This window comes from Triturus cristatus, chromosome 2_1 (genome assembly GCF_964204655.1).
Source record: "Triturus cristatus chromosome 2_1, aTriCri1.1, whole genome shotgun sequence".
NCBI classification, from domain to species: Eukaryota; Metazoa; Chordata; class Amphibia; order Caudata; family Salamandridae; genus Triturus; species Triturus cristatus.
Window position 1 is genome coordinate 1058578593 of NC_140581.1, and position 14220 is coordinate 1058592812.

General features: G+C 44.3%; 1 protein-coding gene across 1 annotated transcript in view; it reads right to left on the reverse strand.

Moving 5' to 3' along the window:
- The window catches only part of TRMT10A (tRNA methyltransferase 10A), a 138812-nt gene extending 133137 nt beyond the window's left edge, over nt 1–5675 (reverse strand). The window contains exon 1 of the mRNA XM_085635733.1: nt 5348–5675. Coding sequence (XP_085491859.1) covers nt 5348–5499 — 152 coding nt within the window. The 5' untranslated portion in view covers nt 5500–5675. The remainder of the gene's footprint in view (nt 1–5347) is intronic.
- Nucleotides 5676–14220: the final 8545 nt, after the last annotated feature.

Genomic DNA, 14220 nt, shown 5'->3' on the forward strand with positions numbered 1-14220 from the left:
AAAATCAGGAAACAACTGAAAACCGTGAGCCTAACAAACCCTCTGCACTGAGCATAAAACTCACGTCACCCACTCCCCTGTTTCTGCGCAATGTGATGCTCCCTAAAATGTGCCGAGTTCCCGGCACCCTCTGCTTTCTAACAAACCCTGTCTCAAACAGACAGAGGGTGGAAACGTGCAGACAGCGTCGGGGGATCCCAGACACCTCGGCCGTCCTGCCGAGGACACACTGCTTAAAGCGCCACAAGAGAGGAGCCAGTAAACACCACCAGGACAGCCACTGCCGTGACCTTCCGAGAGGCTGGTTGAGCAGATTAGGGTGGGTGATTGGTCTAGACTTACCTCGCAGCCAAGACCTAGAACGACCTCTCCCTGCACCTCCGGCAAAGCTCTACACTGCTCCAGTTCAGGAAGGTCCTCAAGACCTGGCCCTTCAGATTACCCCAACGGAGCCGCCCCCCCTCCAGCGCCTTGAGACCCTAATGGGTGAGTAGCGCGCTTTACAAACCCCTGATTGATTGATTAATTAAGTAAAATGCAGGCACCATTTTTTTTAAATTTAACGATCTAAGATTACAGACGCCACTTAGATCAGTAAATCAAAAAAAAATTGTCTGCCTACACTAGCAACCTTTAATCACAGTTTTAAAAAAAACACATGTACAGGAGCATAGCTATCAATAGTGCAGCAGGAGCAGTGGTGCCGTGGCATAGGGGTGTGAGGAATTCACTTCCCCCCAATAAGTAGGTGTTTTTACTAACAGACTAGGATATGGGGCCCAATTTCCTTGCATTCATCAAGATCCAACTGTGCTTTTGCTACACTACTACAGATGCATATACTGACTAATTGCTATGTAAAAACTCATGCAGATTCATCAGGCTAAAATCAGATGTATCTCACAAGGATCACATTAGGTATTGACAGCCGCCTCAGTGATTAAAAGTGTCTCAATAGTTTCTAATTCGAGAGGTCCCACTTAAAAGTCAAATATTGACTCTGTCGTTTCTATTATGTGGATAAGGTACTTTTTCTATTGACTTAGGTTGGTGTTGTGCAACTGTGCATCCTTTAAACAGGGCCACTGGAATTATGCGACGGGGAAGACCAAATTGTATGGCTCGGTTTAGCAAATTATGCAGCACTAAAGGCAAATTATGAAGAGTAAGGCAACCCATTTTGTGATAGCATTATTTCTATATTTTGTCATGTAACCACTGTTTGGGCAAATAATTCACCACATTGGTACCAGTTTAACACACAAATACAGCAATAAGCACCTGAAAGGTGACCAGTCAACCTTTGAGAAGCACCTTCTACTTTCTACTGCACGGCAACACAATTATTTATCCACATTTCTAGTAAGTTTTGATCTGCATGAGCTATAAACAATTTTTAAATAAAATGTACAAATTATTCACTAGATGGTGGATTATGTGGTAAAATGTGGCAAATACATATTTATGGGGAAAATTCAATGGCCACATAATACCATATTTCCAATCCCCTGCCATTGAGTGTCGCCTACCACATAGAACTCAAGTTTACCTATTCCCTGCATGAGTAGTTTATCAAGTCCAAGTATTTTTTGTTGCATTCATTGATTTGCTGTCCTTTTAATTCAATGTAAATCCAGGACTACTAGTCCCAGAATCTAAAGAAAATACCAGGTCGGGATGAACCAGGGATATTGAGAACTTTGATACCACTCCTGCACAACTAAACCGGAGTGCAAACATTTTATGTAGTTTTCAGTACTTGAAAAGGCCAGGATCAAGCTATGGGTTGACTTTGTGTTTATAGTGACGTTGTTTTGTGTGTTGCAAGTAAAGATGGGTTTTCTTTATATATTTTTTGGCAAAATGTGCGTGGTAAGGAGAGGAAGACGGCTTAACCCATGGGTGCCAGATGTGTAAGAAAAACGGTACCTGTTTGTTGCAGCGCTTTGAGATCAGTCAGGGGTATATAATGCCCTTACAGCATTTGAAGGTCACGCCAGGAGGCCTTTCAGTATTTGTCGACTAGCTTGAAGATAGACTCATGACACAGGCAGTAGCAAGAGTCTGAAGGTGGACGTGGGATGATACAAAAATAATCTAAAGAAAGGTTGTCTGCCACTGCGAAAACAAAACAATTTCCTGCAGCTGATGACGAAATAAACAAACTAGGAAGCCCATTAATTGAATGCTATGTTTACCAGTGGACACCCCTTGAACCGTAAGATCAACATTATGTGACCGGCCATTTTATGAGAAAACTTTATGACCTTGTGGAATCGGGTTTCTGGATGCTTGAATCGGGGGGCGGGACACTAGCCTTCAAATCGGTAGTTTCCCGCCTGAATCAGGAGGGTTGGCATGTCTGGTCTCTAGAGGGCTCTGGAGGATATAAACCAGGTCAAGCAGGACCTGCCAATAGCCGCCCAAGAGGCTGGGATGCCTGAGTCCGAGGGACTCTGGCCATGCCCTGCCCAGAGATGAGTGAGCCGGGCAGCGCGCCCCTTGCCACAGGGTGCCCAGGTGTTGAGTGGTCAGGACAGAGGGTCGTTTGACCTGGCCGAGTGACCAGCACAGAGGGTCCCTCTCTGTGGCATGCTCAGAGGGTTGAGGAGGTGACGACACTACGGCTCAAGAGCGCACGTGACCAGGTGCAATGAGGCCAGGTATCTCTTACACGCGCGAGCATTTGCACGCGCATGTTGACAGCCCGACGGCATTAGCAGCGCTCATCGCTGCTCTCGCCATGCGAGAGCTTTTTCCATGTGGACGCGTACGGAGGGACAAAGATGGCGTCGGGCTGTCCACATGCGCGTGCATTTACAGCTGTATGTGGACAGCCCAACGCCATCTTTGTCCCTCCGTACGCATGCACATGCTGAACTGATTACAAAAAGCCCTAGCATGGCGAGTGCATCGCTATGCGCTGCTTACGCCAGGCGAGACCTAAAAAACATAAGTTTGATTTTCCGATTCCTCCTCTTAACACAAGCGTTAAATGGTAATGGCGAACAATAAACACCCCACTTGACACAAAATAAAGTATGGAGTGTAGAGGCCTTCTCTTCCAGTAAATTGAGAACAGCAAAAACCAGTCATTTCTGGCCCCAGCTTTACTAAACTTTCATATAAATAAAGGGCAAACTGAAAACTAAAGCAGTGATTAAAATATGAATTAACAGCCAGATAATAGCCACAAATATAACCTAGTTCACAGACTTCTCAACCTCATACTGGAACAAGTAAAGGATTGACCTAAAAAAAAGAAAGGGAGAGAGAAAGCTACTTCTGTGGATCCTACTCAATTAACTATCACCGAAGGCACAACCAGAACAAACCAAACATTTATCACAAAAGATTTGCAGACAAAACAGTCAATCCTAAAACAGCACCTGAAAATAATCAAGGACACTGTCCACCTACACCGACACAAACCTCAGATAGGGAATGGTAGCAGGAAATACCCAGTGCTTATCATAATCATGAATGACACTGGCACCGTATAATGCTGGGAAATTACGAAAACCTGGAATGCTTCCACACCAATTACATTGCACAACTAGCAAATAAAATCTCAAGTTCTGACAACTTCTGTATAGACTCAACAACAGAAGAAAACCTCCCCAGAGTCTGCCCCCAACAAACGGTCATTATAGATACATAGCCAATGCAAAGTAGATGTAGCTGTGGGCCAGGACTCTTAATCTAAGGCTAAGTTGCAGAAACAAACTTACTTAAACCTCACCTTTACTACAGCAACAACAACCTCGTCATGTTTCCATAACTAAAACAAAGAGGCAGACCTATAATATACAAATCTCAAACTTTTGCTTTTCCCAGATCATGGTTCCACTTCCCACACAAATCACCCTGCCCAGCATCACGGGAGAGTCGCTGCCAGAGGACTACCCATCTCTCAACCCTCAGGAGTCCCAAAGTAAAGCAATCTTCAGGAGTTGCATACCACAGACTCTGGACAATAAAAGTTCGTAGTTGACCTGCATGACTCAATGCTCAGAACAGAAACATCATAAAGGAGAATCAATAATGTACAAAATGTTAGTAGCACACATTTATAGGCTGTAACATTAAAAAAGCAAAACACCTTGGATTGTTTATGTGTAGGAAGGTGTCCCTTCCAGCACATAAACAATCTTTACTAAAAAAATTACATTTTGTAACTACCGTGGGTGCTGCATCAAGCAGCACACATGAAAGTGACAAAACAGCATTTAAAGATTGTTTATGTGCGGTGCACATAAACAATCTTTCCCTGCACGCAGACACCCTTGCACTATGGTGCAACGGTGCCTGCGTTAGAGCTAGGCAGCTAAGTGTAAAGCGAGCGCAGGAGGAAACGCAAGGCTGCACTATATTATTGTAAATATGGTGCAGCCTTGTGTTTCTGAAGTGGCGGAGTGAGTCGTTAAGTCATGACGGCTAAAACCTCACCCGGCAACTTCTTTGTACATATGCCCCAAAGTTTGCAATATAAACAACGTTACGTAAATGGAAATACAGAAGGCCCTTCTTATCCCAGAATACATGTTTGCTACTGAGAAGTGCAGGTACTATCCCTCCAGAATTAAAAAAGTGTAGGTACTGAGGGGCAGATTTACAAGCCCCTTGTGACTTTTACACCACCGTTGCGTCACTTTTGTGACGCAGCGGTGTGGTAAACAATGAGCCACGTTGAAACACATTTACAACGTGACGGTTCTAGGGAGATGCGTCACGTTGTAAAGCCCTGCGCTACACTATACCTGCGTCAGGTATAATGTATGCAGGGTGGGGGTTCCGACGTAAGAAAGCCTTGTAAAAGTGATGCAGTGAAATCTACAAGATTTCACCGCGTCACATCTCAGACACCACTGCGTCAAAACCTTATGCCTGCTTGAAGCAGGTGTAAGGAGTGACGCAGCATAATAGAAATAGGCATTCTGAAGCATTGCTGGAGTTGCGTCGTGCTTGCGACACAACTCCGGCAATGCGTAGCCTTTACATCAACAGATGCCTCAAGCATCTGTCAATCCTTGCTCCGCATTGTACATGCGACGCAACCATGGTGGCGCAAGGGTTTTTTTGCATGACGGCAACTTGACTGACGCATCTCTGCTAATATGCAGAGATGAGTCAGTTCTTGTAAATCTGCCTGAGTATCTGATAGTATTGCTCATTTAAAGCAGTTAATGAGCTAATGTCTAGACTACTTTTACGCTCTTTGTTCACTCTCATTGGCACACGCGTCCACTGGTGTTGGGCGAAGTCACATAACCGTATATATAAACGTGCCACTTACAAACCCAAGTGGCTGCACCAATGCCATGCAACGGGCCCTGCTCTTACGTACTTCCGAAGCTCTCTTTGGTCCTCCCACTGCTTCTGCCTCTGTAGTTTCTTCAGCTGTCGCTTTGAGACGGGTTGAGGAGCGCCCTCTTCCTGTGGTGGTGTAGTAGAGAGCTTATGCTCCAACATATCTGAGCCCAGGGGCTGTGAAGCCATGGCGGGGAGTAGTGGCGCTCGGCGAGTACAGACCCTGTAAATGAAAGGGATATTGACCAGAAAGAAGCGTGTCAATCGCTTCTTATTGTAACTCCGCGCTCATGGCCAGGAAGGGGTCAGAATTCTGTTCTGTCTCGCACCCCTCTCTCACTCTATGCTCAATTCGACCAAACTGTGAAATTGCTAGAACTTTACACATAGTTCGTGCATAATGCGTGCAGCTCCGTAAAATAGGCGGCCATCTTAGAGTGTCCTTGTCTACCTTCGTTTAATTCCGTGAAAATAGAGACCGTAGTAGGGTGTAACTCTAAAACATGTTCAAGCTTCTATGCATTGTACAAGTACTTTTTGAGTAACGGTTTAGTATTTTAGTGTAATTTCAGTTTTGAAAACACATTAAAAACTGTAATTATAAAAAAAGGGCAGTAATATTTTTATTCAAAAGCAGTTGTATTGCAAAAGAGAAAGCTTATCACAATATGCCTTCTGTCTGTTATTAAGTCAAAGCTATTTATAGTGAACGTATAAAAGGATGGCCACCGAAAGAGCGTAGATTTGGCCAATCCTCGTCGGATTTCAAAGAACTGGTGGCATTGCCTCAATTGGTAATGTGCTGCGTGTCGGCCATCTTGGAAAGTAGTATTTTTTTTTTTGGTTTGGCATGAATTTAGTTCAGAAACTGTTTTATTTCTTACTAACGATGCTTAAAACCTGGTCACGTTAATGATGTTGTGGCGATTTACATACCTCTAAAACGTTTGCAGCAACTTAGGAAGTGATTGCTAGCTTAGACTATTTATTTAAATCCCAAAACCCTGACAATATTTGTTGGGAGCAGGTGTGTGCAAAGTAAAAAAGTTTCCCAGGTCAATGTTAGCAGCTCACGCAGTCCTGTTTTTTTGCTTTGCATTCCGGGACTTGCAGTTCTATTTATATCATTATACAATTAAAAAACAAGGGGACCAGTAGATCTAGCCACTGGGGAAATTTTAAGTTCCTATCATTACTTGTAGTTCTCTGGAATTATATGTTCTAGGAGGGGAGCCGCTATCTACACATCATGATAAGTGAGAATCTATATACCATGTATTCAGGTAGGTACCCAAATATGCTGTCTAATGAATCCTGCAACGGATTTCCGGCTGTCTAGAGGACACCAATTGTTGCAAGGAACACTGGTGATCGGACCTACCCTGACCCCGGTCCTGATGAAATCCTTTGATCCTCCTGACGATGAGAGCACAAAACATGTTGACCATTAGAGAGTTGAGCATACATAGCTAGAAACCTTATATCTAGTTCACTACCACTCTCCTCATTTTAACCAGACAGTTTACCTTCATGAATAAAAGACTATTAGGACTAACTGACCTGTTTTAATTCACTCACCTCACATCTACATTAACTAGGCCCCTTACCCCCACTGCACCCTACGGCAGGAACAGAAGATCCCCGCCAAAGAGCACCGTACCGGGTGCCCATCAGGTATTGCAGCGCCGACCTGACGAGGAGCAGGCTCATATGATGAAGCATGACACCTAGCTTGCTAGGTGTGTGAGATCCCTAGTTCCGACAAAGGAAATTCCCCCTCCCTAGTTCCCTTTCCGCACCAGGTGGACTACCATCATATGGTATCACTCCTACCTGTCCACTTTACGTTCAGTCACTCGCATTCTGAGGAACTTCACACCCTCATTCTTCACTGCTCATGTGGGGCATGTGTGTTAGACCTCGTTAAACTTGCCCCTTTGTCCCTCTTGTTTGGTATACTTTTAGAAAGTAGGCATTTTCTTGTTTAACCATCCTGTGTGCCTCTGCTTGTTTGTATATTCACCGTCTTGTTTTGGAGTAACAGGAGCTGGGGATGTGCATTCAGTCTAGACAGTCACAAGGGGGGTTGAGGTGTGTCTTGCCTTGTCTGGGTGACTCATAGCCAGGCTGAATAGACCTTTCTGCATTTAGAGTGGTGGGAAGGCTTTTCACTAGCACATGAATAGGCTGTGTCTCCTCTGGACAATGCTGTCTCCACCTCCTGTAGTGAAGCTGGAAAAGAGAGGATTGAACTGGTTTCTACTGAGCAAAAGGGACTTTCTGCCTAAAACTTCAAAGGGAAAAGTAGTATAAATATTGGGGCCCTGACCCCAGAACTGTAAAACTCTTTTGGACTAAGAAACCTGCTGGGGAAGCTGGCAGGAGGAACTACCACTTTTCTATGTGCTCTGCTGTGTTGGTCTGTAGTGGCTGCTTCTGCCTTTGGCAGTGAAAGGACTGAACTGACCGTTCTGCAACTTATTTTCTTGAGTTTCTCTAAGGGCATGAAGTAGAGCTTGCCTCATTTTGAAAGTCTAAGGCACACCATAGACTTCCATCCTCTGCGTACCCGCATCTGGAATTGCAGGTTTCCTCTGCCACAGAGGAAAAACAAACCCAAAGCCGTCAACGACGCCCCTGTCGGCTCCGTGACCTGTTGGCATTGCAGAGAGCACTCACTTACAAGGGGGCCCTTGAAGGCGAATAATAGACAGGTTGGACAGGGGAGCAAAAACCAATGACAATCAAAAAGAACCAACCTGTCTACAGATACTTTAAACAGCGCCCGTAAGGGTCACTAAATAGTCACAACAACGCTAAGCTAACATACAGACATTTCTCAAGATAGAAATGGAAAGGATTTCTTTAATACAGTATATACATTTTTTATTATTATTATTAGCATTTATATAGTTTATAAAAATTTGCAAACCAAAGACATAGAACATAAATATGATAATGCAAACAAAACATATAAATATAAATATGGTTCCACATTCAAGCATTCATACCAAGTACTCATCAGAAAATACATGCATACTAATAAATCCAAACCACTCATATTTTTTTTTTAACAACTACCAGATCAACAAAATTCCACAATACTAGGGGGTCCTATACAAAGCTTAGTATTGACAAAAAGACTCTTGTGCGTTCTCTTGGTCGGAGGTTGTAGCTAGATCCAGGAGCACGAGGTTGTCCAGTGCCAACGCGCGTTTCGGTGTCTAACCCAATGTGGGCCACACCTTCATCAGAGCGACCAGATACATATGTGGGACACAAGAGGAGAACCACCTGGTGGGATAGAGTGGGGTGGGGTAAATACAATCAGATCTTACATTACAATTATCGAGGATAAGTATATTTATGTATCAAAGTTTATAACATCAATTTTAAACAAAATAACAAGTCAAAAAAAGGGGGGAAAATATGTTAGCCGTGAAAACAAGAACCATTTTCTCATATTAAATAATAATCAAGGTTAAATATCAATTAATGAATGGGAGGAGCGTGCACCGAAAATAAGAGTAACATACACCCAATAACTAAAAAGACTCACCCAGATTCCTGTGCAGATTGGGAATATAAATTGAGAGACATCGATATGGCCACGAGGTGATATATATATACATATATACATAAAGCAAGAATACCTTAATGTGGGTCATCCAAACAAATAAGAAGAACAATCAAGAATCTGTTGAGACCAGCTCAACACGGGGTAGCTGTGGGGGCAGAGATGATCTAAGATGTCAATCTAGACAACATTAGGAAAAAACGGATATTAGAAGACATAAAGGCAGACCCTGGATGGCGGTCTGCAGCAGAGCCCCGGGGGGATACATATTCAGACAATCTTACCAAAGCGACAATAAGGAATTGATGCATAACAGGGCTCCTTAGGCTCCAGCACGTAGTAGATCAAAAATAAAAATAAATGGACACCGGGTCCAGGATCCGCAGGCCGGGGTGCTCACAAGCACAGAGTCAAATCAGTCCATCTAAATAAGGGAGTTTTTTTTTTGTTCATAGTAGGCATAAAGACATAAAATGAATGAGAGGCTCACGGGCCCAATGCGAGTTTTATAGGTCCCCTGGAGCATTAGTATAGTAAAAGACAGATGTACATAACGCGCGTTCACCAAAAGACATGTAAATTCATGATCGATAGTTAATCCCATTAGTTCTATAGAGGATGTGATTCCAGGGCAAGGTTTCACATCTACGGAGTCAGTGAGGGTAAGAAACAAATGCTTAAAAATGGACCGTTTCATACGGAGATGTCATACACAGCTCGCTTAAAGAGATACAGTCGTCCCTCTACTCTCTGAGGTGGGACCCAAAACCTCACTTGCAAAACTCAGCTGGGTATAAACAGAAAATGGGTAGGAGGTAGGGGAAACGATAAACAAAACAACTCAGGGTGGCAGTTTCCTAAAACGGTCCTGCATTCATAATGAAGCAGCCCAGTTCATGATGACGGGAAGGATAGATGTCGGCTGCCTCTTCAAGATAGTAGACTATATTCAGGAGAGTAGCGAGAAGGTTAAAAGAGCGCAGTAACGAGGGCCTGTGAATTCACTGATTCATGGAATAAACGGCGCGACGGCAAAAGTCCTCCAGGCGGCTGGCGGGGCAGTCGGCTCCCGGAGACCATAGGAAAATAAGCAAAAGTTCTCTCGTTTTATAAGGACGAGATGAAAGCGTCAACGCCCTACGTGTAGGGCGGGGCCAATGTTTCCCCTCTCTGAGAGCAATAAACAGAGACAGCAGACTAAGGGAAACCTCGCACTGGAGTCATACAGCGGCAGCCATGATGAATAGCTAAAAGGCTATGGGATGCCCAGGAGGAACTACCCAAAAAAACACTAAAATGGGGGCAGAGGCAAAAACGGAATAGGTACTAATAAACAAAGAAGCGATACAAAAACCATCCACACGTAAGATGAACAAACTAATAACGGACTGAGTTCTGAGAAGAAAATTTCAAAGGTAAAAAAACAATAAATAAAGAAATAAAGGGGGATGACGGGAAAGGAACAATAAAGCCAACTAGGGAAGTCAACGATGATGCGGGAAAGTATCAGTTATCGAGATCAGTCAAATACATAGGGGAAGGGCTGACTATCAAGTGATCGCATTCTCCCATGGGCAAAGTTCATTAAGTTCTGTTTTCACAGAATTGAGGAGGAAGATCCAAAACACCTATCTTTTTCTTCTAATGGTGGTAGGATCCCTACCTGCCTGCGGTTGTACCCTCTCTAGGATGGACCACCTCAGATCGTTCTCAGTGTGACCGAATTTCAACCAGTGGTTTACCAGGGGGACCGAATGTTTCTTGGTTCTGACATTAGATTTGTGCTCACCTATCCTCTTCCTACATTCTCTGCCTGTTTCTCCGACATAGGCCAGATTACACGGACAGAGAATGATATATATGATGTTGGAAGTGCGGCAGTTGGTCATTTCATTCAAGGATACAGTACACTCATTTAACTGGATGGTATCACTAACAATCGCATTAGGGCATGCCTGACAGGTGCCACAACGATGATTCCCTTTGATAGGGAGACTGCCAGTGAGGGATTTTTGGCAAAAAGGGGGAGGTTCAGGAATTTTCCCTCTCACAAGATAGTTCTTGAGGTTTTTGTTCCTTCTGAATGCGAATAAGGGTTTAGGTAACTTATGTTCACAGTCACCCATGTTTAGTAAGTACCAATGGGCGTTGATGGTCTGTCGTATTTTATGGGTCATGTTGAAATGCTTTGTTACGCATACCAATTTGTCCAACGGTTCAGTATTTCTGTGTTGAAACATGGCATCACGGTTGTAATACCTGGCCCTCTTCAAGGAGTCCTTAATCAATTTGTAAGGGTATCTTCGGGTGAGTAGTTTCTCCTTAAGAATATCTGCTTGTTTCAAAAAATCATTGATGTCAGTGTAGTTTCTCCGGAAACGGAGAAACTGGCTGAAAGGGATGCTCTCCTTTTGGCAGCGAGGGTGGTAACTGCTGAACTGCAAAAGTGTATTTCTAGCAGTTGGCTTGTTGTACAGGGAGACTAAGAGTTCGCGGTCTTTATGCTCAATTCAAACATCAAGAAATTCAAGTTTACAGTTACTTGATCGAGCAGTAAATTTCAAGTTAGGGTCGGCGGCATTTATCCAGCTGGTGAATTCATCCAAAGATTCCCGGTCCACCTCCCAGATAAAGAAAATATCGTCGATGAAATGGGACCAGGAGTGAACATTCTCATAGAAGGGGGTCATCTCATTATATATGTTATGCCTCTCAAAGTGTCCCATGTAAATGCATGCTACACTTGGGGCACAAGCTGCCCCCATGCTCACTCCCTGGATTTGCTGATAGTAGGTGTTATTGAACTCAAAAAAGTTATCACCCAGAACAATGTCTAGGCATTGGAGAATAAACGGAGCATTGGTGATATTGGGGTCAGTAAACAGAACCTCTCAGAGGACTTTCATGGCTCCTTCTTGGGGGATGTTGGTGTATAGGGACTCCAGGTCCATAATGACCAGGAGTTCCCTATTGCAGTCATATGGGGTCTTCTCAATTTTGGAAATGAAATGCCCCCTGTCCTTGATATATGATTTGAGGTTGCCCACCAAAGGTTTCAAAAACCGATCGGCGTATTTAGAGATGGGCTCAGTAGCAGACCCGATGGTGGACACTATGGGTCTTAATGGAGGATTGCGATCATTTTTATGAGTTTTGGGAACTCCGTAGATGATGGGTATGCGGGTACAGGAGGGAGTAAGAAACTCTGTCTCCTTGGTACATAGATATCCATCATCCACGGCAGTCTCAACCATCATTAGAATTTTACGTTTTAGGTCGGGTTCAGGGTTGATGGTAATCAGTTTATAATGTCTGGTGACACCGAGAAGGTTGTTCATTTTTTCCACATATTGAGGGGTGTAAAAATGACAATACCCCCTCCCTTGTCACAAGGTTTGATGGTCAGGAGTTTATTCTCTCTTAGAGATACAAGAGCAGCGCTCTCTCTCTTGGACAGATTATAGGGAGGTTTAGGGACATATTTGATGATCTTCTGAATTTTAGTCATAACCACTTTTTCACAAATCTCGACTTCCAGCCCCACAGAGTCAAGATTGGGAGTGAACTCAGAGGGAGGTTTAAGGCCGGATAGATTATCTGATGTGTCAATCGGAGGTTTAGTTCGAAAAAACTTTTTCAGTCTAATTTTACGAAAAAATAAGTAGAGATCCTTCATTAGTTCAAATTTGTTAAAGTTGATAGTGGGGACAAAAGACAATCCTCTGGATAGAAGGATAACAGCCTGAGAGTCTATGTTGTTAGTAGACAGATTGAACACAGGAATGTTGTTTACATTTTTCAGTATTGCTGGTGTTGTGTCTGTATGTACATCTGAGGCTGAGCCTGATGGTAATTGTGGGTTCCGAGATCTGAAGCGGACGTTTCCCCTACGGTTGCATAAAAAACGATTGTGGATTGCAGGTCTCTCAAATTGATCCTGTCTAGTTTGATAGTTAGGATTGAGGTTAAAGGGACCCTCTCCATCAGAATCAGTAGTATCCAAGAAGGTGGTAACACGTCTATTGCCCCAACGAGGCGTGCCATTGCTGGGGGTGCTGTCATCACTGGTGGTGTAAAAATTAGTGGTCAGATAAGAATAGGCACATTCTTGCAAAAAAAGACGGATATCCTTCCTGAGTTTTTCAGTTTTTATCTTTAAGAGATATTCAGAAAATGAGTCCAGATCATGACAAATTTCTTTTACCGATCTCAACGCTATTATCTTTTTTGAGTTTTTCTTCTAGTTCCTCAATTTCAGAGAACACTGCCCACTTTGCATCGAATCCCTAGTCTCACCGACGATGCCAACCTCTGCCTCCACCAAACCGCTGCTTCACCATGACCTGAGGGCACCGCTCACCGACATTGACGCCACTGCCTGCATCGTGGCCCAGGGGCATCGCTCATAAGTTACTCGACGCACTGCCACATCCCACACCACAGCCTTGGCCTACCGACCCCAGTGCCATTGACACCATATTGTCTACCGATGACAGCACATCAGCAACATGGACGCCGCTACATGCACCATGACGAGCACTGCCCCACTTCTCACTGCAGCCCTGGTCTCACCGATGTGGCTGGATGCCGTCACTGAGCCACTGCCTGCACCGTGACCTGAGGGCACCGCTCCACTTCCCACTGCAGCTGCTGTGCCTGCCAGCGCTCCTGACCTAAACCTCATGGAGTTCGATCTGCAATGCGTGTGACTTCAAAGTCCCAACCACTCCTGCACCGACCTTCGGGACCAACGGCTGCCTAAAACGCCTCTTTACGGCTCATAGCAAGGTCCCCGATGCCCTGCATTTCCAAGGTACTATTCAACCTCACTTACACGGTAATTAAGGAGCCCCTCCTCACCCAGTATAGTCTCACTCTTGACCAGTGTAGGGATCAGTTTAGAAACAGTAAGAAAAAAGTGATTCACATACCTGGTTAGAATGTGTAGATTCTTTTTGCAGATCACTGGATGGTTTGGTGAAGGGCAGCAATGTGACAGATTTTCAGGGGCTTTGCAATTTAATTGCGTGGAAGCACTTGTCTAGTCTGTGTTTGCAGAGCTGCGCCAGCACTTGACAGATAGTAGGCTGACTTACCCAGGGAAGCTTGCTATGGAGGCAGACCACTGGGTGAGTACCAGGGTCCACAAGAAGGTGTATGGGGGAGACTCTGCCAAAGGTGGGCAGGGTCCCCAGCAGAGAGTGGGAGGGTAAGAGTAAAGTAAATGAGTTCTCTAAAGGGGGCCAAGCTAGTACCCAGGGTAAAGATTCCTGGCAGGAGATAGGAAGCCATGGGTCTCTTTAGGAAAGCCTGCAGAGACGTGGCCCCGTAAG